Here is a 25304-nt window from a genome sequence, read left to right on the forward strand (position 1 = left end):
TATTTCATCTGGTTTGTATCTTAAATTCCACATATGAGTAAAGTCATATGATATTTGTCTTTCTCTGACTTATTTTGCTAAGCATAATACACTCTAGTTTCATTCACGTTGTTACAAATGGTAACATTCCATTCTTTTTGATGGGTGAGTAATATTCTATTGTTTACATATACCATCTCTTTATTCATTCTTCAGTCGATTGACTTGGGAGTTTTTCATACTTTGGCTATTGTCGATATTGCTGCTATAAACATTGGGCTGCGTGTGTCCCTTCGAAACAGCACACCTGTATCCCTTGGATAGATGCCTAGTAGTGCAATTGCTGAGTCGTAGGGTAGTTCTATTTTTGGTTTTTTGAGGAACCTCCATACTGTTTTCCAGAGTGGCTGCACCAGCTTGCATTCCCACCAGCAGTGCAAAAGAGATCCTCTTTCTCCACATCCTTGCCAACATCGGTTGTTGCCTGAGTTGTTAATGTTAGCCATTCTGACAGGTGTGAGGTGGTATCTCATTGTGGTTTTGGTTTGTATTTCACTGATGATCAGTGATGTTGAGCATTTTTTTCATGTGTCTGTTAGCCATCTGGATGTTTTTTTTTCTTTGGAAAAGTATCTATTCATGTCTTTTACCCATTTCTTCACTGGATTATTTGTTTTTGGGTTTTTGAGTTTTATAAGTTCTTTAAAGATTTTAGACACTAACCCTCTATTTGGTATGTCATTTGCAAATATCTTCTCCCATCCTGTCAGTTGCCTTTTAGTTTTGCTGATTGTTTCATTTGCTATGCAGAAGTTTTTTATCTTGATGAGGTTCAATAGTTCATTTTTGCTTTTGTTTCCTTTGCCTCTGAAGATACCCAATAAGAAGTTCCTGCAGCCAAGGTCAAAAAGGTTGTTGCCTGTTTTCTCCTTTAGGATGTTAATGGCTTCCTGTCTTATGTTTAGGTCTTTCATCCATTTTGAGTTTATTTCTGTGTATGGTTAAAGAAATTGGTCCAGGTTCATTTTTCTACATGTTTCCATTCAGTTTTCCCAACAACATTTGCTGAAGAGACAGTCTTTTTTCCATTGGATATTTTTTCATTAATTGGCCATATATTTGTGGGTCCATTTCTGGGTTCTCTATTATGTTCCATCGATTGATGTATCTGTTTTTGTGCCAGTACCCTATTGTCTGGATGAATATTGCTTTGTAATATAGCTTGAATTCCAGAATTGTGATGCCTCCAGCTTTTTTTTTTTTTTTTTGTTTTGTTTTTTTTTTTTGGTTTTTTTTTTTGTTTTTTGTTTGTTTGTGTTTTTTTTTTTTTTTTTTGCATTATTTTGGCTATTCAGGGTCTTTCCTGGTGCCATACAAATTTTAAGATTGTTCTAGCTCTTTGAAGAATGTTGGTGTTATTTTGATAGGAATTTCATTGAATATGTAGTTTGCTTTTGGTAGTATCGGCATTTTAACAATATTTGTTCTTCCAATCCATGAGCATGGAATGTTTTTCCATTTTTTTGTGTGTCTTCTTCAATTTCTTTCATAAACTTTCTATAATTTTCAGTATAGTGTCAGTGTATAGATTTTTCACCTCTTGGTTAGTTTTATTCCTAGGTATTTTATGGTTTTGGGTGTAATTGTAAATGGGATCGATTCTTTGATTTCTCTTTCTGCTGCTATATTGTTGGTGAATAGAAATTCAACTGATTTCTATATGTTGTTTTTTTTTTCTTTTTTTTTTTGTTTTTATTTTTTTTTATTTTTTTTTATATATATGAAATTTATTGACAAATTGATTTTATAGCCTGTGACTTTGCTGAATTCATGGACCAGTTCTAGCAGTTTTTTTGGTAGAGTCTTTTGAGTTTTTCACATAGAGTATCATGTCATCTGCAAAGAGCGAAAATTTGACTTCTTTCTTGCCAGTTTGGATGCCTTTTATTTCTTTGTGTTGTCTGATTGCTGAGGTGAGGACTTCCAACACTATATTGAATAACAGAGGTGAGAGTGGATATCCTTGTTGTGTTCCTGGATTTATGGGGAGAGCTCTCAGTTTTTCCCCATTGAGGATGATATTAGCAGTGGGTCTTTTGTATATGGCTTTTGTGATATTGAGTTGTGATCTTTCTATCCCTACTTTCTTGATGATTTTTATCAAAAAAAGATGTTGTATTTTGTCAAATGCTTTCTCTGCATCTGTTGATAAGATCATGTGGTTCTTATACTTTCTTTTATTAATGTGATGTATGACATTGGTTGATTTGCAGATATTGAACCAGCCCTGCATCCCAGGAATAAATCCCACTTGATCGTGGTAAATAATCCTTTTAATGTATTGTTGGATCCAGTTTGCTAGTATCTTGTTGTTTTGCATCCATGTTAATAAAAGAAATTGGCTTGTAGTTCTTTTCAGTGGGGTCTTTGTCTGGTTTTGGTATCAAGGTAATACTGGCCTCATAGAATTTTTTGGAAGTTTCTTTCCATTTCTATTTTTTGGAACAGCTTCAAAAAATAGGTGTTAAGTCTTTTTTAAATGTTTGGTAGAATTCCCCTGGAGAGCTATCGAGCCTTGGACTCTTGATTCTGGGAGATTTTTGATTATTGATTCAATTTCTTTACTGGTTATAGGTCTGTTCAAATTTTCTATTTCTTCCTGTTTCAGTTTTGGTAGTTTGTATGTTTTTAGGAATTTGTCCATTTCTTCTAGATTGCCCAATTAGTTCTCATATAATTGCTCATAATATTCTTTTATTATTGTTTGTATTTCTGCAGTGTTGGTTGTGATCTCTCCTCTTTCATTAATGATTTTATTGATTTGGGTCCTTTCCTTTTACTTTTTGATCAAACTAGCTAGGGGGTTATTAATTTTGTTAATTCTTTCAAAAAACGAGCTCCTGGTTTCATTGATCTGTTCTACTGTTTTGTTTCTGTTTTTTTGTTTTTGTTTTTAATTTCAATATCATTGATGTCTGCTCTAATCTTTATTTTTTTCCCTTTTTATGCTGGTTTTGGGCTTTATTTGCTGTTCTTTTTCCAGTTCTTTTAGGTATAAGATTAGACTGTGTATCTGAGACCTTTCTTATTTCTTTAGGAAGGCCTGGATTGCCATATACTTCCCTCTTATGACCACCTTTCCTGCATCCCAGAGGTTTAGGGCTGTTGTGTTTTCATTTTCGTTGGTTTCCGTGTACTTTTTAATTTCCTCTTTAACTTCTTAGTTAACCCATTTATTCTTTAGTAGAATGTTCTTTAGTCTCCAAGTATTTGTTGTCTTTCTAGATTTTTTCTTGTGTTGATTTTGATTTTTATAGCGGTGTGGTCTGAAAATATGCACCATATGATCTTGATATTTTCATACTTGTTGAGGGCTGATTTGTGTACCAGTGTGTGATCTATTCTGGAGAATGTTCCATGTGCACTCAAGAAGAATGTGTATTCTGCTGCTTTGGTATGAAATGTTCTGAATATATCTGTTAAGGCCATCTGGTCCACTGTGTCATTCAAAGTCATTGTTTCCTTGTTGATTTTCTGTTTACATGATTTGTCCATTGCTGCAAGTGGGGTGTTGAAGTCCCCTACTATTATGGTATTATTATCAATGAATTTCTGTATGTTTGTGATTAATTGATTTATATATTTTCCACGTTGGGGGCATAAATGTTTACAATTTTAAGTTCTTGGTAGATAGACCACTTAATTATGATATAATGCCCTTCTTTATCTCTTGTTACAGTATTTTAAAAGCTAATTTGTTTTACATAAATAAGTATGGCTACTCAAGCTTTCTTTTGGTGACCATTGGCATGAGAGACGATTCTCCTTCCCCTTACCTACAATCTTCAGGTGTCTTTAGGTCTATAATACGTCTCTTGTAAGCAGCATATAGGTTGGTCTTGCTTTCTCATCCATTCTGATACCCTATGTCTTTTGATTGAAGCTTTTAGCCCATTGACATTTAGAGTGGCTACTGAAAGATATGAACTTAGTGCCATTATGTTGCCTGTAATTGGAGTTTCTGGTGATGTTCTCTGGTCCTTTCTAGTCTTTGTTGCTTTTGATCTTTTTTGTTTTGTTTCATCTCTTCTCTCAGAGAGTCACCCTTAAAATCTTGCAGGGCTGGTTTAGTAGTCATGAACTCTTAGTTTTTGTTTGTCTGGGAAACTCTTTATCTCTTCTTCTATTTTGAATGACAGCCTTGGTGGATAAAGAATTCTTGGCTGCATATTTTTCAGATTTAGCACGTTGGATATATCCTGCCCCCCCTTTCTGGCTTGCTAAGTTTTTGTGGATAGATCTGCTGCAACCCTGATGTGTCTTCCCTTATACATTAAGGGATTTTGTTCCCTTGCTGCTTTCATAATTCTTTCTTTGTTTGCACATTTTGTGAATTTGACTATGATATGCCTTGCTGATGGTCAGTTTTTGGTTAATCTAATGGGAATTCTTGGTGCTTCTTGGATTTTGATGTCTGTGTCCTTCCCAAGATTAGGAAATTTTTCTGCTATAATTTTCTCACATAAGCCTTCTGTCCTTTTTTCTCTCTCTTCATCTTCTAGGACTCCTAGGATTTGTATATTATTCCTTTTTAATGCGTCACAGAGTTCTCTAAGTCTTGTATTGTGCTCTTTTGACTTTGTTTCCCTCTTTTTGTTTCTGCTTCATTATTCTCCATAATTTTATCTTCTATGCCTCTGATTCACTGCTCTGCTTCGTCCATTCTTATCATCATGGCTCAACTCAAGATTGCATGTTGGATATAGTATTTTAATTTTGTCCTGACTAGTTACTTCTTTTATCTCTGCAGAAAGGGAAACTATGTTTTTTTTTTTTTCAACCCTATCTAGTATTCTTAGTACCATGGTTCTAAATTCTAGTTCACACATTTTGCTTCTATCTGTGTTGCTTAAGCCCCTGGCTGTCATTCCTTTCTGTTCTTTCTCTTGGGTGAATTCCTTCATTTTGTCATTATGGAGGAAGAAAAAGAATTAATAAAATAAAAATTTTAAATTAAAAAAATTATAAACAAAACAGAAAAATTAAATAAAGGTAACTAGATCATAGATGTGTTTTGGTCTGCTTATTGAAAGAAGCTTGGTAAAATAGAAAAACAAGGTAGAGAAAAGATAGAAAAGAAAAAAAATTAAGAAAAGTTTTAAAGATTAAACAATATTTGTATAATAAAATATAACAAAATGAAATAAATAATAAAATAGAATTTTAAAACTACAAAAAATAGTAAAAATAATGAAAATAATAAAAATATTCTTGCAAAAGAGAAAATAAAAATAATTTTGTCTCTTTCTGCAACGAAGAAAAAGAAAAGAAAAAAAACTATTTCAAGAAAGACAGAAGCAAAAAAAAAAACAACAAAAGAAAAACAAAACAACGAATAAATAAATGAACCAACAAACAGAATGAAACCCAAATGAAGTTAACATTCAGTGTCCCCTAGAACTTGAGCTATGAAGCACTCTATATAGTCCATACACTAAGCAAGCAGAGAGACTTGTGCTGGTTGTCTAGGGGATGTGCTTGGAGGATGCATTTGGTTGGGGCTTGGTGTAATGGCTCCATTCTCCACTATGTGGAGCTACTTAGTTTACTGGGTTGGATGCGCATGCATATGCGTGTGCAGGAGAGGTGGAAATGGCCTCACCCAGCTTCCTAGTCTCTGGCATAGGAACTTCATGCTCTCATGAAGCCCCTCCTTTGTCTCAGAGCTCCTTCCACTCCTTGCCTCTACCCTGCCCATGTCCAAGCATCAGCCTGCCAGGCAGCACCTCCCTTCAGAGTTTTATCTCAGGTGGGGCTGTGTTTCAAAACCCCTCTCTGCAGAGACCCCTGTGACTTGGGCCCATGCCAACTCTCTGGGAAAGGGTCTTGCTGAGCAACAACCGGGTGCCTGCTTGCCCCAGAAAATGATTGTGTAATTACACAGTGACGCTTCTCCCCCATGGCACATGAACCCCTCAGACCCCAATGCCTATTCCTGGGGATCGTCACTACTTCCTCCCCAGAGCACCAACAGGCACTAAGCACCAGAATTTCAGACTCTGTGCTCCACTGTTTATATAATCCTAATGGTATTGAAATCCTTTCCTTTCTCCCTGTCAATGGTTTTGGGGAACAGAATTCTTGTTCAGTCCCCTGTAAGTGTTTTCACTCTTTCTTTCTCTTTCTCTCCAGCAACTTTTGGGGGAGTGCTTTTCTTGCGTGATCCCGATTTACTGCACTCTCCCCCTTTCTCTATCCTCTCTCTGCAAAAACAGCTCCCTACCCTCTATGGCTTCTCTCTCTCCCACTTCACCTCTCCACATTCCTGAATTCTGAATTCTGCTGAATTCTGTGGCTCAAGTTATGCAGATTGTGGTGTTAATCCTCATATCAATTTCCTAGGTGTACAAAATGGTTTGGTGCTGATCTAGGTGCATTTCAGGGACATGACAAGCTGAGGGTTTCCATGCTCCTCCACTATCTTTCTTAGATCCCTGCTTTCCTTTGTTTTTAGCTAGTTACTTCCTTTGTTCTTTTATACTGATCTTCAGTTTGACTTTGCTGAAGTCCACATAGAAGTTCCACTATATCCAAAGACTAAGATTTTGACATCACAAAGGTTGATAAATAGAACCTGAATTTAAGATGTCAAATCACTCTTAGATATCAGTACACATTCCTAGAAAATCCCATTGTTGAGATAATGGAATTATGATTAATACAAGATTATTACTCCATGCTACGTTGTTACCTCATGTCTGTAAATAGACATTAATATTTTAAAATTCCACTTACAAATCAAGACAATTTTAATGCATATTTTTATGTGACAACTTTGATGCTGTTGATTTTTAAATTTGTAGGAAAAAAACCAAAACATTATTATTCTACTATATATTACTACCAAACTAACTTTATTTTACAAAATTCAGCCTGGATTGTTGAAGTTGTACCAGTAACAATTAATGAAAAATTCAAATGCTTATATTTTACTGTAAATTTCCATCCAACTTGTAAAATTAGTAGCTGTATATTAAAATTTCCAAAAGAGGAATTGAGAGTAGCTATTGGAATACATTTTAGTGATTAAAGTAGTCAGGAGGGTAAGTTGTAATATAAAAACTACTCATTACGAGCTTATGACTATGGGCTAGTTAATAATTTATTTAAAATTATTTCTTCAACCAAAAACTTGCTGAAGCTTAATATAATACTGTATGATAAAGATTTAATAACTATTTGTTCTTATTTTACGTATTTTGGACAGTCAGGACACAAATACAATATGAACTCATTTACACTGGATTTTGCTTTCGAAAAGATTTTCCAAAATAATAGTAGTACTCTTGAGGCCAATAATAACTGAATTTATGACTACTTAATTAGGCTCTGTAGTAATTTTCTTTATTGCATTGCTCATTATGTTAGTAAAATGAACACGATGCTTATTTTTATGTGAGCACTTAATATCCACAAGATGCCTGTATAAATTAAATCTGGTGCACAAATGTGTCTTCCTAAACAAATTTTTCCTTTCCCTTTTCTAGACAATCCCAAAGAGATGACTCGTGTGGCTGTTTTTGTCAGAATTTTGGATGTTAATGACAATGCTCCACAATTTGCAGTGTTCTATGACACTTTTGTATGTGAAAACGCCAGACCAGGGCAGGTGAGCAACCATAGGACTTAAAAGCTTTGGAATATTTTAGTGGCTTCTTAAATATTTTCTTTTCCTAATCTTAAGAAGAATGAGTAAACAGAGATAAAAACAATCATATAAGTACCAGTAATATAATTTTTTTAAAGGTTGATGTTGGGGTGCCCGGTGCTTGGATGGCTCAGACAGTTAAATGTCTGACTCTTGATTTTTGCTCAGGTCATGATCTCACGGTCATGAGATCAAGCCCCTCATTGGGCTCTGTTCTGGACATGGATGCCGCTCAAGATTCTCTCTCCCTCTCCTTGTGCCTCTCCCCTGGTTATGCTTCACCTCTCTCTCTCTCTCTCTCAAAAAAAAAAAAAAAAGCTGATGTTTTTAGAATTAAAAAATGCTCTGAATGACAATATAGTGAGTTTCATATTTCTTTTGTGCAGTTAAAAAGAAAATATAAGACATTATTTTTGCCACAACAGTTAAGGTGTAAGAAGAAATAACTTTCACTTGTTAAACTTTCAAGCGCAAAAACAGGGAGGAAAAAAAAAAACTCTGCTCTTTCTTTAGATGAATACTGTAACTGCTAGAGAAATGGGAGATGGAAGTTAGAAAAAACACAGAGACAGATACATGGGATCAGCTAGACAGTGCATCAATATTCCAATGTATGCAAATGATTTGAAAGCAGACTGTAGGATTCACTCCTTAGATTTATACTTGTATTTCATCATTATAGCAACACTTAGAGTGCTTAATGACTTAGTTTTTGTCCTTTAAAACATTCTTTATACACCAGCTTTGTTTATAACTCTTTAAGTCTTTTCCTCAGTGGACTCATTTTGTTGTTTGCAAAACTCCAGTGTATATGGCTGAAAGAAATGCTCTTAATTGGTTTGAGTGCTATCTTCACAGAAGGAAGCTGCATGTTATAAATAATAATTGGGAATCAAATGTGTTTTATTAAAGGAAGAGGACCCATCCCAAAACTGTATTATGTTTTGACATCATTTGATGCTCTTTCTAAACATCAATGTCATTGTTACATTTTTATGCAAATTACATTGTGGAATAACACAAATTCTTCCTTCTGAAGATTCTAACAGGAATTCAATACCTGTCTATTGTTGGAAATGGCAAAATTGCTGCAATTGGATTCATTTTTTATTTGAAAATGTTATGGAAATGTTTAATTTGGAATATTTAAATGACAAAGCTACTTCCGACCTACTTCTTAATGAAACAGTGTTTGCCCTGAAAATACCATTCCAAATAGTCCTCTGCTTGGCAGGCTCAGCATGATATAAGTTGAAGCCTTTTCTCTAAAGAGATAAATTACCCACTTTGCAACTGCCTCATGCATTGCTTTCTCTATGGTTATTCTATTTGATTTTCAAGAGATATCTTTTCAGAGCATTTGAATCATTTTAAATACTGATTTCCAAATGTATTCAAAATATACAAAATAAGGGATTATGTTTTTTTTTTCTTTATGCCTCTTTTTTAAAAAAATATATCTGGTTTAGTAACTTTATATTTTTTGGACTTTAAAAACCACTTGGCGTATTGAAGGAAAATAATAAAATAGAAGAAAATTTCAATTTAAAAAGTAACCTATTTTGACCAACTTGATAGGAATAACATGATTAATAATTTTTGTCTAATTATCTGAATGTGCAATAGCTTCCCATAGTAGTTATTATTTTTAATGTTTATTAATTTGTTTTGAGAGAGAGAGAATGAGAGAGAGTATGAGCAGGGAAGGGGCAGAGAGCGAGAGAGAGAAGAGAATCCCAAGCACACTCCACACTGTCAGCACGAAGTCAGATGTGGGACTTGAACCCATGAACCATGAGATCACAACCTGAGCAGAAATCAAGAGTCAGAGGCTTAACCAACTAAGCCACCCAAGTGTCCCCATAGTAGTTATTTTTAACAAGATCAGTTTGTTAAATATCATTTTGGTCTCACAGGCTGAAAAATGTTCCTTAAACCAAATACTTACGTACTCAATGATGGAATTCTAGGTTACAGCATCCTAGGAGGTAAAACTAAGGTTTGGAGAAGTCCTTCACTGAAACTTCCTTGAAATTTATTTGTTAACTCTGCCTTCCTTCCTTCTGGGAAGTAGGAGCTTCTCAGGACTTCTGGGTGTGCTTTAGTTATTTATAGAGTATTTCAACCAAACTAATTCTCTGAATTAAGCGCCGATTAAAAGTAGCACTTTGAACAGCAGTATAGGAAATGATTCCATTTATTTGGTGCGTGGACAAAACGAGAAGACAGAGATAAAGTTAACTACCATCTCCTCCTTTTCTGCTTATTCCCTGATCTAAGGGTAGGAGACTTTCCCCCTTGGAAAAGATGGAGCTTACAATTGTAGCATTACAATTGAACTAGGCTACTTGAGTCCTCACCTTTTCCATCACAGAAAGAGTCTCTTGGGAAAGGAGAGGAAAGAAGACCGGCTGTTTCATTTCTCATTGATTTTCAGTCAATAAAATATATTTTAATAATTTTAATCGTTATGGGAAGGAAATACAATTTCTGTCTCACAGATTTCCCAGAGTCTCCCCAGGGAGGAGTGCTACTTGTATTCACCCACAGATAGTATCTGAGCTCCAGGCCTTTATCAAAACCCAAATATCCCACTACATATCTCCATGGCACAGTGTTTAGTTACTTACCGGCTACTGAAATGGGTGCTTTTTACCAGAACAAAGGTAATTTTTGCATCAATGGAAACTACTACTCTAACCACTGGCAATGCTAATGATCACTGAAACACCTTCTTGCTGAATTGAGATTATTTTAGAATAGCCTAGTAAAAATACAAACCAATTATGTTACAGCTCAAGAGATACAATGTAAATGACTTATCAGTGTCTGTTCTTCATATGCTCAAAATGAATACTAGACGTCACCAGTGTTTTTGTTTTTGTTTTCCATAATGTGGCAACCTATTGTATTGGAAGTGATCTAAAATGAATTTGTCAAATTCAAAAATGAATTTGTCTCTAGCAGGAATAAAATAGTAAGTACTTATACAGAGAGATAGGGGATATCTCCTTCTTGTTGCCAACTTATGATTTCTATTGCAAATCAACTCAAATGTATAATATATATATATATACATAATATATATTATATAATATATATTTATAGTTATATTGTATAATATAATATATTATATAATATATTACATGTATATGTTATATGCATATAATGTGTATATATATTATATGTATATGATATGTATAATATATATTATAATATATATTTTATAATATATAATATGTTTATATATTATAATATATATTATAATATATAATATGTATGCGTATGTGTATATATATATATGCCCATATGTATATGGTACATATGCCAAAACAAATAAGCACACATATACCAAAACAAAATACAGTTGATTCTTGAACAGCATAGGGGTTGGTTACTTTCTTTATAACATTTAAAGAAAATATATCAGTGAATCACTAATTTTAAAATCAATGATGCTATCATGTTTTATTCAAACAACATATTTTAATTAAGAATTTTTGCATAAGGGGTGCATGAGTGGCTTAGTCAGTTAAGTGTCCAACTCTTGGTATCAGCCAATGTCTTGATCTCACGGTTCGTGAGATTGAGCCCCATGTTGGGCTCTGCGTGGACAATGAGGAGCCTGCTTGGTGTTCTCTCTCTCCCTCTCTCTCTCTGTGCCCCTCCCCCATTCTCTCTCTCTCTCTCTCTCTCTCTCTCAAAATAAATAAATAACTGCTAAAAAAATTAAAGAAAAGAAATTTTGTGTAAGGAGACCTGGGTGGCTCAGTCGTTTAAGTGTCTGACTCTTGATTCCTGCTCAGATCATGATCTCATGGTTGGGCTCTGAGCTGAGCATGGAGCCCACTTGCGACTCTCTCGCTTCCTCTCTCTGTGCCCTTCCTCTGCTCACGGGTACATGTGAGAGCATGAATGTATATGCTCTCTCCCAAAATAAATGAATAAACATTAAAAAAAAGGAATTTTTGTGTAAACCATTATAATTTCTTATATGTAAAGATGTGACCATTTTGTTCTCTGTAGTGTATTATTTTGATTTGTAAAAATAAACTGAAATTATAATTTGTAATCATAACTGAAAATGTATATTTATTATGAAACATTATAGTTTTTATTTTAAAAGGCCTACTTTTAAAGTTTTAGCTCTACTTTTAAGTTTCTATCATTTTGTCTGTATGTGTGCCAACATATTAATCTTAATGATTTGTATAAACATAAAAATTATATTTAGTCTACTATCTTTCTTGATGTTATTTCATTTGTCATTTTTCCCCTCAACTTATTCTTATAAATCACTACTTAAAAGTATAATATTTTAGACTGCCTAACAAATAAGAGTCATTCAAGAATGTTTTTATAACTGAATTGATACCTCTTAAAGGGTATTAATTAATTCTTATATAAACATCTTTCTCTTTAATTCCTTCACATATGTACCATTTTTAGTTGTGTATTGGATGGCTAAGCCATTAGCAATAAAATTTATAAATAAAATTTATTGCCATTAGCAATAAATCTTTGATTTCTATTCAATCTTAAATTACCACTAAAGTTTCATTAAATAGTTATGTTTCATTTTGAAATATATTTTAAAATTATTTGAAGTTTAAATTATTTTTTTGGCTGCTTATTCTTAGATAATAAACATTTATCTTTGATAAAATTATATTTCTTTTATCATTTAGAAGGAAGTGGTTAAGGTTGTAAATAAATAGGGAGTACATAAAATTTATCACATTTTTATTTTTATAAGGTAATCTAAAAGAAGACTAATTCAATACAGAAGAGTTAAAATAATTTATTTTTCATAATTACTTGATATAATGTTTTAAATTTGAAATCTCTTTTTAAATAAAAATCAGTAGCAAATATTTTGATCAAATATAGACACAATGTTAAAATGAGTCAATTTATTAAAGTGTATTCCTTTTAGTTAAGCATAAATTTGACCATTTATATAAACATCAATATACAAGTTAACAACTTCTGAAGCTCTCTTGCAAATTAAGATACGCAAAAATATATATAAAATGTTATACATATAAATTAAAGACAAAATGAGTATATATGCAAATATTACATAGCTATATGTTATATATATATTTAATAATATTAAGCATATATTGTCAAAGCACTGATCTGATTACAGTATAAGGTGTTACATTTTCTTCTTTGTTACCATATAGCATCTTATATTGTCTCTTATCCTTAAATAAGTCAGAGATGATCTTTATAAAATAACCATTTCCCATAGTATGCATATATTGAATTAAAAATATGTAATTTTACTTACAGTGCAGATGAAGTGAGCCATTACTGCTAAAGTAGACCATAATGTTTAAGTCCTTCATTTAAAAAGTTTTGCATAATATTATCTATATAATCTCTACTTTCTTTGAATAATTTTCACTTTACTTTTTTTTGATAAGGAGAAAAGCCATAATCACAATAGTTTTCTGAATTTTTCCTACATTAGATAAACTCTTCCAGATCAATGTTTAAAGATGTGTGAAATAACCTACCTATTTCAAATGCTAAATTAAATAAGGATGCAAAGAATATAATATTACCAGTTTTTATTTTGAAGAAATGGATAATATATAGGAGAAATTGAGAAGGAGGGACAGAGAGAAGCACGGAGGGAAGTAGAGAGATGAGGACTCTATTAAAATTAAAGTAATAACGAAAAAAGAAAAAGATGGAATAAGCCAAAGATACATGCACAAGGAAAAAAAAAAAACAACTGCCTTTAAATTTAGACAAAATTGGATGTTAAAAATTACATATTGTTAAGCAGGTTATACCCATAGAATTTGATAAATATGCATTTTTCTCTTTTCTCCAGCTAATACAGACTATAAGCGCAGTAGACAAAGATGACCCTTTAGGTGGACAGAAATTTTTCTTCAGTTTAGCTGCTGTCAATCCCAACTTCACAGTACAGGATAATGAAGGTAAATTTTAGAACACGGTCATTATGATTTAAGGTGACATTTACAACTTTTCCCCAAAGTAGCAATTAACATGTATGGTGTATTAATTTATTGATCTGTGTTACAAAATGTTGTTTTCATAAGGTATTTAATCAGATTAATTTCTTGACAGTGTTCATTTTCTCAAAATCTCAAAAAAATAGTAAATTATTTGAAAGAAATCTACATGAGTACTAATGAAAAGATTGGATCTTGAAAACATTAGAAAGTATGGAAATAATCAGACACATGGGGTAGAGAAATGAATGACTCAGTGAGACCCTTGTGCAAATTTCAATGATACTTAGCAGCAACAGATTCACCAAAGCCAAGAAGGCATGGAATATGGGTCAGAAGAAAGAGAAGTAACCATATTAGCCTGTGAGGGTTTAAGTGCAAAAGCAGTTGCAAGGACAAGATATACTATTCTTTTGTGTAATATGTAAATATTACGATATCGCTGTGATCAAAAATACTGAAATTACATTTCTTGCATTCCCAAAAAGAGCAAAAACAGATTTTTATAGGAAAAAATATGAAAATAGTTACTATTTTTAAAAAGTTGAACAGCTTTATTCTTTGAAAAATATGTGGTAATTATCTTAGTCTAAAAGTGTGTAGAGCTTAACCCCCCCCCACCCCGCAATAAGTATATGTTAAACTAACAATATCAGGTGATCTTTCCAAAATGGCATACATATTTTAGAGTAAGTGTAAATATGGTTATTCTTTAAAAAATGTAATAACTACCTTACTACCTTGGCATATTTGGAAATACCTTCATAATGCTGTAGCTACACTGGTAGAGGCAGATGGCTATATCACCTCTAGGTGGCTTTCAGAATATCAGAAAGAAGTTGAAGATAATGGATAGTTTTACATTAACCCAATTTTTATTTGAAATATTTGATATGATAGAAAGTGCACAAATCAGTTGAAGAGAGGGCACCCACTGGTAACATCTGTTTACTAAATTGGAGTTTCTGAAATGTCTGTTTTGTATCCCTCTGAACGTCTAAAATAATTGTGATGGGAAAAATTAGCCTAGGGTTGGCAGATAAGACACAAAATGTCCACTTTCATCTGCATATCAGTAAAACAACACCCATTTTATTTGCTGAATCTGGCATCCTATATATGGAACGTAGACTGGACATCCCTAATACTGAACTGGCGACATCATTCATCTTTCTAAGCGTGTTTTAATTTATGTTCCTGTTAAACCAAGCCCTGGCTCCCAATAAACCACCTCTCAATTTTGAAAAGTATTAGAGACCTGAAATAGTGTTACCTTATCACAACATTTCACAGTTACTAGGTAAGCACCTTTAGGCTAATCTTAATTAAGTTCTCACAAGTAGTGGCATCTTCCTATATTTGGGAGAGTTCCTGATCTTATATGAGTTACTCAGAGCAAGAGTTGAAGCCTTATAAATATACATCTGAACATGTCACTATATAGAACACACTAAAGTCAGATGGAATATAGGATATAATCCTGCATAAATTCACTAATTTGTTATCGTGCATTTTGAAAGAAATTCTATTGAGAAATGGAATTGGTCTTCTTAAGAAAATACCCTTGTGTTTATCTATATGTTCAGCTTAGAAAACTTTATGGTATAAGTTTTAAAAATTTAATTTCTTGCTTCTGTGATAACACACTTGGAGCTTTTAATTGTTAAGATTCCCTTACTTTCCACCCACATAGATTGAAAGCATAATTATACGATGACTTTTTGAATATTTAATAAAATGGTTTGAATAGAATGGCTAGTTTAGGGTAAAATGACATTTTGTTCTTCAATATAATAAAACTATTGTAGATAAAATTAACATTTAGAAACTTTGGAAAAGTTAAAAAAGGGAAAGGCAAGAAGATTCTAAATATAACCATACGCTAACACCTGTTATTTTTTGTGTTGTTGATTTTAGCCATTCTGACAGGTGTGAGGTAATATCTCACTGTAGTTTTAATTTGTATTTTCTGATGATCAGTGATATTGAGCACCTTTTCATGTGTCTGTTTGCCATATGTATGTCTTTTTTGTAAAAAATGCCCATTCTTATCTTCTGCCCATTTTTTAATTAGATTATTTGTTTTTTTGGTGTTGAGTTTTGCAAGTTCTTTATAGATTTTGGATACTAACCCCTTATCAGGTGTGTCATTTGCAGATATCTTTTCCAGTTCTGTAGGTTGCCTTTTAGTTTTGTTGATTGTTTCCTTCGCTGTGCAGGAGCTTTATCTTTTGATGAAGTGCCAATAGTCTATTTTTGCTTTTGTTTCTTTTGCCTCAGGAGACATGTCTAGTCAGAAGTTGCTATGGCTGATGTCAAAGAGGTTACTACTACCTGTATTCTCTTCTAGGATTTTTGTGGTTTCAGATCTCACATTTAGGTCATTCAGTCTTTAATCCATTTGGAATTTATTTTTGGGTTTGGTGTAAGAAAGTGGTCCAGTTTCATTCTTTTGCATGATGTCATCCAGTTTTCCCAACACCATTTGTTGAAAAGACGGTCTTTTCCCCACTAGATATTCTTCCCTGCTTTGTCAAAGATTAACTGACCATGTAGTTGTGGGCTCATTTCTGGGTTTTCTATTTTGTTCTGTCGATCCATATGTGTCTTTTTTTGTGCCAGTACCATACTGTTTTTATCACTACAACTTTGTAATGTAAGTTGAAGTCTGGAATTGTGATGCCTCCAGCTTTGGTGTTTTCTTTCAAGGTGGCTTTAGCTATTTAGGGTCTGTTGTGATTTCATACACATTTTAGGATTGTTCTTCTAGCTCTGTGGAAAATGCTGTTGGTATTTTGATAGGGATTGCATCAAATGTGTAGATCGTTCTGGGTAATACAGAGATTTTAACAATATTTGTTCTTCTAATCCATGAGCATGGAATGTTTTTCCATTTCTTTGTGTTCACTTCCATTTCTTTCATCAGTGTTTTATAGTTTTCAGAGGACGGGTCTTTCACCTCTTTGGTTAGGTTTGTTCCTAGGTATCTTATTGATTTTGGTGCTATTGTGAATGGGATTGGTTCTTTAATTTCTCTTTCTGCTGCTTCGTTATTGGTTTATAGAAATACAACAGATTTCTGTACATTGATTTTGTATCTTGTGACTTTACTGACTTCATGTGTCACTTCTAAAAATTTTTTGGTGGAGTCTTTTGGGTTTTCTATATGGAGTATCATGTCATGTACAAACAGTGAAGGTTTTACTTCTTCCTTGTGGATTCGGATGGCTTTTATTTCTTTTTGTTGTCTGATTGCTGTGCCGAGGACTTCCAGTACTATGTTAAACAACAATGGTGAGAGTGGACATCCCTGTCTCATTCCTGACCATGGAGGAAAAGCTCTCAATTTTTCCCCGTTAAGAATGATATTAATTGTGGGTTTTTCATATAGGGCCTTTATTATTTTCAGGTATGTTCTTTCTAAACTTACTTTGTTGAGGCTTTTGTCATGAATGAGTGTTGGCAATGATGTGGAGAAAGGGGAACCCTCTTACAGGATTGGTGGGAATGCAAACTGGTCCAGCCACTCTGGAAAACAGTATGGAGTTTAGTCAAGAAGTTAAAAATAGAAGTACCCACGTACAGAACTTTTACTACTATGTATTTACCCAAAGAATACAAAAATACTATTTCAAAAGGATGCATCCTAGTGTTTATAGAAGCATTATCTACAATAGCCAAATTATGGAAACAGCCCAATCTCCTCTGACTGATGAATGGATAAAGATGAAGTGGCGTATGTATATATATAATGGAATATTACTCAGCCACAAAAAAAAAAGAATGAAGTGTTGCATGGGTGGAGCTAAGCTAAATAAATCAATCAGAGAAAGACAAATACCATATGATGTCACTCATATGTGGAATTTAAGATACAAAACAAAAGAACAAAGGGGGAAGAAAGAGATAGAGACAAACCAAGAAATACATACTTACACTTAACTATAGAAAAGAAACTATAATTGCCAGAGGAGAGATGGGGGGGGGGGTGAAACAGGTGATGGGATTAAGAAATGCCCTTGTTGGGATGAACACTTAGTGTTGTATGGGAGTGTTGAGGCTATATTGCACACCTGAAATTAATACTACACTTTATGTTGACTAACTGAAATTTAAATAAAAACTTAAAGAAAAACGTATATATCCATATGCCTATAAATACTAATTTTAGTGTAGGTTTGAGACTGGAAGAATTATATCCTAATATTTCTTGGAAGAAAAGTCAGATTTGCAAAATTATCAGGGCCACATTTTATTTTATTTTTTTTAATTTGCAGGTGTACGTCTTCTATTTTGCTAATCTCCTTTCCTAGCTTATGCAGTTAACCGATGTAGTAGAAATAACTTCTTACTAATAATTTAGGAAATGACAGTTTTATAGTCAACCACTATACCTGCAATAAATTATCACCGTTCTTTTTCTGTCCTACACGATTTGAGCAACTGGCTGACTCACTCCCTTCCCTGCGTTACCATTTTACACAAGCTTATGGGATTGGCTAAATAAGACTAAGTGCATTGGATAAACGGAATAGAAAATTATCATGCAAGTGTGTAATGATTTTATTGAAAAAATACTGATTATAGAAGGCTAGGATAAATCTTTGTTTATTAACTGTACCACCTCCATTTAAGGATACTGGCTGAGTTACTAGATAAAGAAAATTTCAGTAGCAATATACTGGGGAGTAGAATGCTAGTGTTTATTCAACCCTTACATTTCTCTGTGCCTCTGTTAGGCACCCCACATCAGCTGTCTTCCGCCAGTACTTTGGGTTATATATTATATTCATTTTAATGGGGATAAATTAAAGTTCAGAAATATAAATAACTTGCTCACTGTTGTTCATATATTGGGACGCTTGAAGGGTTTGGAGTACATTGTTGATTTTAAGAGTGCAACTACACTTAACATTTGCCCATTCACATTTTTCTTCATGAAATTAGATTAGTGTGTGCTGTGTGTGTGTGTTTGTACATAAATATACATGCATTTATAAATAAAAAAACATTTACTATGATTTTTTTCTTCGTATGCATATGTATGTTTTCTGAAAATTCTGAAAACCAATATGCTATCACCCTTGCAATCCTTCTCATAAAAACTTGCCATTTTAAAAGCATTATCTGAAAATTAGTTGGAAATCTAATAAATAAGCATAGTATCAGATGCCTCCAGCTATCTAATCTATCTTATATTTTAGTTGCATTGCATACATTTTATAGGAAAACTGACAGTAATTTTATAATTTACATGAACATCTTTTTACTTATATGTCAAACCATCAGTGATCAAGATGAGAGAAAGGTACTATCCCAAGCCATTTTTAATATTTTCAAATTTATTTTAGATAATACTGCCAGAATTTTAACCAGGAAAAATGGATTCAATAGACATGAAATAAGTACCTATCTCTTGCCCGTGGTGATATCAGACAATGATTACCCAATTCAGAGCAGCACAGGCACGCTGACCATCCGAGTGTGTGCTTGCGACAGCCAAGGCAACATGCAGTCCTGCAGCGCTGAAGCTCTGCTCCTCCCCGCGGGTCTCAGCACCGGGGCCCTCATCGCCATTCTCCTCTGCATCATTATTCTGCTGGGTAAGAATCGTGTGTGAAAATATGATTATTTCCACATTGTATATTTGTAAATCAGAAATTCTGTTATCAAAATAATTCTTCTGGGCGCCTGGGTGGCTCAGTCCTTAAGCATCAGACTTCGGCTCAGGTCATGAGTTCGAGTCCCACACTGGGTGAGCAGAAGCCCCTCTTTGTGTGAGCCCTGTTTCTCTCTCTCCTCTCTCTCTCTCTCTCTCTCTCTCTCACTTTCACCTTATCTCTTTCAAAAAAACCCCAAAACTTTAATTTAAAATAAATAAATAAATAAATAAATAAATAAAATATCTCCTCCCAAATTAACTCCAATATTTAAGACAGACATAGGTTAACCATAGGATATTGTTAAATTAAAATATTTTATCTGGTCAGATAGTTATTACATTTTTTAAAAATAAGAACGAAAGAGCTATTCGAAACATTTTTCAAGATCACACAATTTCTGAGTGGCTCAACACAGGCAAGGCCCTTTGCTGTTAGTTGTAGATAGATTTTTAGTAAATCTAAAGTTTATTTCCAGTTTTTTTGTTCATATTATGGCTGGATGGAGGTCTCACTATCTTACCTTTTCATTGAAATAATGTTGAAATAGGCCTTTACCTGGTTCATTTTCCCTACAATAATACTTGATTTTATAACCTAGAGCAAATTGCTTTTTAACTGCCTTTGAATGAAAAATCTGATTAAGTTTACTCTCCAGTTGCATTATCTTAAAACTATTGTGCATATTCCTATGACCCTAATCAAAAAACATTGTATCTGACATTTTAAGAAGCAGTAAAATGAACTTGGATTTTGGATCCAATCTTAGTAAGTTTCATTATCCTCATTATTAGAACATTTTTTACTGGGTAGGGTCGTTTGGTTGATAATAAGTAATCTAAGGTTCAAAATCTTTACATCACAAGTTTATGTGCATGCATGAATATATGAATTTAAGCAAAATAAAATGTCACATTTTCTCAAAGACTTGAATAATAAACTTTTTTTTTTCACTTAATGCTGGTCTATTTATTTTTTAACCACTTTGAAGGTCAAGAACACTTATCAATGGATTAAAACTTTATTTTGTGTTGCATTAAAAAAGTCCCTTGTTTGCCCTTTCACACAAGCTTGAAGGCAAGCAGCCTGACAGTCCTGTGTTAATAAAGAGAAAACAAAACAAAACTTCACATAATAATATAATTCTCTTAGTTCAGGCTGCTGTAACAATACCATTAACTGGATGGCTTGAACCACACACATTTATTTCTCATAGTTTTGGAGGCTGGAAAGTCCAAAATCAAGGCACTGGCAGATTCCAAAATTGGGGAGGGCATACTTCCTAGTTGAAGAAGGCCGTCTTCAATTGTATCCCCACGTGGCAGACAGTAATCATCTGTTTGTTGCTTTTTATAAAAGCACTAAGCACTATTTCAATTCATGAGGGCTCCACTTAATGACTTAATTACCTCCTAAAGACCCCACTTCCAAATACCATCACCTTGGGGATTTAGGCTTTAGCATGAATTTTGAGAGGACATATTCCATTCATAATGATAATAAATTCCATCTCCTATAAGTGTATATTCTAAAGAATTTAAATAAATATAGATATTTCACCGTACATATATCTGGTAAAAGATTTTCTCTCTCTTTCCTTATCTAATTGAATTCACTTCTGTTTCCCCAAGTCATCATTTTAAAGGATCATCTCCAAAATGTTTGTGGATACTGAATGAGGGTGGGAAAAGTCATACAACCAGAGGGAATCTGAGATTAATATTCTCCCATCTTTTATGCTATTGCCATTATTATGGTTAGTAAAATTATTATCTTATTATTATTTGTAACTTGTCAGGGAAGTAGGGAAATGTCCTTTTTGAGTGATACACGTTTCTTTTTTTATTTTTTTAATGTTTTTTGTTTTTTTGTTTTTTTGTTTTTTTTTTTTTTTTTTGAGACAGAGAGAAACAGAGCATGAGCAGGGGAGGGACAGAGAGAGAGAGGGAGACACAGAATCGGAAGCAGGCTCCAGGCTCCGAGCTGTCAGCACAGAGCCCAATGCGTGGCTTGAACTAACGAACTGGCAGATAGTGACCTGAGCCAAAGTCGGATGCTCAACCGACTGAGCCACCCAGGCGCCCTGAGTGATACACGTTTCTATCTGTACATCTACAATTGTTTACGATGTATGTAGCTAAGGTTCAACATAGTTTCTGTAGGTAATTCAGTGTAGAAGCTGGAATTCACTCTTTGCCATCTTGTGGTCCTACAACTTATTTTTGGTCTCACATAAATACATACTTTCATGTAATACCTCAAAGATTGCCAAACCAAGAGTGTCTAATCAGGAGGTCACTTCCCCTCCACTAATTAAGACACTGTAAGTAAAAAAATACAAGAAAAAAAAATCTTTTTCTTTTAACAATGTAACAAAAAGAAATCTATGTAAATCCATCGGCAAAGCTATTTAACCCAAACCAATACCTCCATATCTTGCAAAGAATGCTGCCTTTTTAATATTGTATAAGGATGTGAAAACTATGGGCATGTTTTTGTCCTTAATTGTTTTATTTGAAGCTGAATTCAATGTGTGTCTATTTTTTATGTAACACCTTATGTCACTATTCAATGCAAAATATAAATAATGTCTGTACAATCAGGAGCTAACTTTAAACAGTCCTTAGGAAAAAAAGAAAATAGACAAAATATCTCACTGTATTTGAGAAATATCCCAGATGGCTTTAAAAATAAATCGCAAACACTGCACTTAAGCCACCCTTCCTGGCCAAATCCTCAACAGTCTCCTCTCCCTTCCCCCCACCCCCCTAAGGGATGGAAGGACAAAATTAATCTGAAATTCTAGCCTGTCCCCGAAAACCTAAGTAACTTAAACTCCTTTCCAGTGCTTCCACTCGTCATTTATGTAGTGTTTTTAGATGGACCGCTAATGAATCTTCTTTTCTTTTTTTCAAGTTATAGTAGTACTGTTTGCAGCTCTGAAAAGACAGCGAAAAAAGGAGCCTCTGATCTTGTCTAAAGAGGACATCAGAGACAACATCGTGAGCTATAACGACGAGGGTGGCGGAGAGGAGGACACCCAGGCCTTTGATATCGGCACCCTGAGGAATCCTGCAGCGATCGAGGAGAAGAAGCTTCGGCGAGACATCATCCCGGAGACGTTATTCATACCTCGCAGGACTCCCACGGCCCCGGATAACACAGACGTCCGCGATTTCATTAACGAAAGGCTGAAAGAGCATGATCTCGACCCCACCGCGCCCCCCTACGACTCCCTGGCAACCTACGCCTACGAAGGGAACGATTCCATCGCGGAGTCTCTGAGCTCCTTAGACTCGGGGACCACTGACGGAGACCAAAACTACGATTACCTCCGAGAGTGGGGCCCCCGGTTTAACAAGCTGGCCGAAATGTACGGTGGCGGGGACAGCGACAAAGACTCTTAACCTAGGCTCTCGATTCTGTTCCAACAAGAGGAGGTAACTCGACGGACACCGTCCCCCCCTTCACAATATTTGATATTCAGGAGAGTTTTCCTGCCACTCAGCACAATTTTTTCCCATTTACTTCTTAATTTGTTCATTAATTCCATTAATTCTTTCCTGTAGGATGTCTCATGGAATATATGCGAAATTTTATTTAATCACTTCCAAGAGCCAAAGCTATGGAAATTCAGTGTGGTCCATCTTAGAAATAAAAGATAATTTCAGAAACACGAACAGGATAGGAACCTCACAAGCCGCTTCTGTTAGATACACGTCCTGCCCTTGAAAATGAAGCTTTTATTAAAAAAAAAAAAAAAAAAAAAAAAAAAGGTGAAGAAAAACATTTAAGGTATATCCTGTTCTGTACATTAAATTAAAAAAAAAAAGTACATGTGGTGTTAGTAGGTGTGATATGCAACCTGGTATACAAACGTTTGTGCAATTTCATTTCATCAAATTCTATCTGCTAATGTTTTATATTTATATTTTTGTATTTATTTTTAAAAAAAATAAACAAGTTTTTACAACTACCTTGTCTCCAGCTTCATTTTTTTTCCTAGGAAGAAGTTTCTTCATGGACTGTCTTGGTACAAAAGTCCACTGAATGCAGGTAAGGGCACAAAGTCATCATTGTTACTTTGGCATCTAAACAAGTTAATAGGATATAGGTATGAATTGTTTTTCCGGTGAGTTTTGTTATGCTCCGATATGTGAAAAACTTGTCAAATTAAAAGTAATAGTCATGTACCATTAAGCTGATTTAAAAGCATGGCTGTCTTTATGCTAAATGTCCCCAGACATCAGCAATACAGTCATTTCATTTTGTTCATATTCATTAAAATAATATCTGAAAGAATATAACTTTTTTTATTTTTGTATGACATTTGTTCTTTGAGTTTTATAGGTAAGAATAGTTCAGACAGATTTCATACTGAAATAATCCTTTAATGGAAAATATACTTGCTTCCCATGGTGACTTTGAAAATGCTTAGTTACGATAGTAATAATGCTGAATATTCCATTAAGATACAGCATCGTGATTATGTCAAGTTTTCAAAAAGGCATTATAGATTTATTTGTAATTAAGTCTGTTTTTCTGTCAATGAATGATTCAATAGAAAGGAAAAAAAAATACTGGCAGTTAATTATCTGGTGTCCCTGAGATTCACAAAAGCCAACTGCCACCAACTGCTCTCTTGTCTCTCAAGCTCCAAATATGATTTATTTATAAATGGAGCTCTCTGTTGGGCCTACACTAGGAAGGCGCATTCCCTGCTGAGGAAATCATAAACAATACCAAAGATTTGTGTGCTTTCCAATTAGTGAAAATGCTATGCTTTTGGAGTGAGAGTACAATATTGACATATCCTTAGTGCAGAATTATTTATTTCAGTCTTCTTGGATGATATTTTCCCCCCAACTTCCAGGCTGAAAAAGCATACATTTCACTGACTACAGACAGTTTGCGTGGTAATATAATTGTGAATGAAAAACAACCTATGTGGTCTAGTTAAAATTAGTCACATTACAAGGCTGATACATCAGATCATAGTAAAACCTAACTTGGTTCACTTATTGTATTTCAAGATGCCATTCATATACCCAGAAGGCTGACTAAAAAGGACAGAGTTTATTTATTTATTTATTTTTAATTTTTTTTAATGTTTATTCATATTTTGAGAGACAGAGTGTAAGTGGGGGAGGGGCAGAGAGAGAGAGGGAGACACAGGATCCGAAGCAGGCTCCAGGCTCCAGGCTCCGAGCTGTCAGCACAGATCCCGACACGGGGCTCGACCTCACAGACCGTGAGATCATGACCTGAGCTGAAGTCGAACGCTTAACCAGACTGAGCCACCTAGGTGGCCTAAAAAGGACAAAGTTTAAAACGGAAAATAAATGAAATAAAACAAAAACTAAACAGAAGGAAAAGAAAATCCTGAATGTCCTAGGATCATTCATTCAAATAAAATCAACAAAAATTGGAAAAATTAGAAGAAAGTATATTTTACAAACATTTCACAATAATTATGATTAAAAACATAATATTCATTTGGTTGAAAATTAGTTTATAAATTTCCAGCATTAACTATTTTTATTAATATTGGATATCAGTAATTGGAATTCTTGATCTGAATATTTTTAATTATCCTCATCAGATAATTTCAAACTGACATTAACTTGCTCTGTCACTTTTTTTTTATCATCCAATTTTAATAAATTTAAGAATTGTAGCAGTGATCTCTAGTATCATCCAAATCAGGTTTCCAAAATTATCGTTAAGGAGATTGATCAGCCAGGTTTTCTGCCTATATCCTATGTTGTACAGAAATCATTTTTCAGAGTTCTGAAACAGTCCTTGGTAACAGATATCCTATTATTTTTTGATAATGAAGGTTACGTATTAAATTTCTTGGAGATCCTGAAATGAAAAAGTACCCCTATAATGTCCTGCTCAGATTCTCTCAGTAGTCTCCCTTACATGATGCTCTGTTAAGGAATGCCCAATATATAGGTTATT

The 25304-nt window shown here is 34.0% G+C and overlaps 1 protein-coding gene across 1 annotated transcript in view; it reads left to right on the forward strand.

Moving 5' to 3' along the window:
- The window catches only part of LOC115525116 (cadherin-10), a 123276-nt gene extending 100146 nt beyond the window's left edge, over positions 1–23130 (forward strand). The window contains exons 8-11 of the mRNA XM_032594642.1: positions 7527–7648; positions 13536–13644; positions 19032–19283; positions 22257–23130. Of these exons, the coding sequence (XP_032450533.1) occupies positions 7527–7648; positions 13536–13644; positions 19032–19283; positions 22257–22747 (974 nt within the window). The 3' untranslated portion in view covers positions 22748–23130. The remainder of the gene's footprint in view (positions 1–7526; positions 7649–13535; positions 13645–19031; positions 19284–22256) is intronic.
- The last annotated feature ends 2174 nt before the right edge of the window (positions 23131–25304 follow it).

The sequence above is a fragment of the Lynx canadensis genome, chromosome A1 (genome assembly GCF_007474595.2).
Source record: "Lynx canadensis isolate LIC74 chromosome A1, mLynCan4.pri.v2, whole genome shotgun sequence".
NCBI lineage: Eukaryota > Metazoa > Chordata > Mammalia > Carnivora > Felidae > Lynx > Lynx canadensis.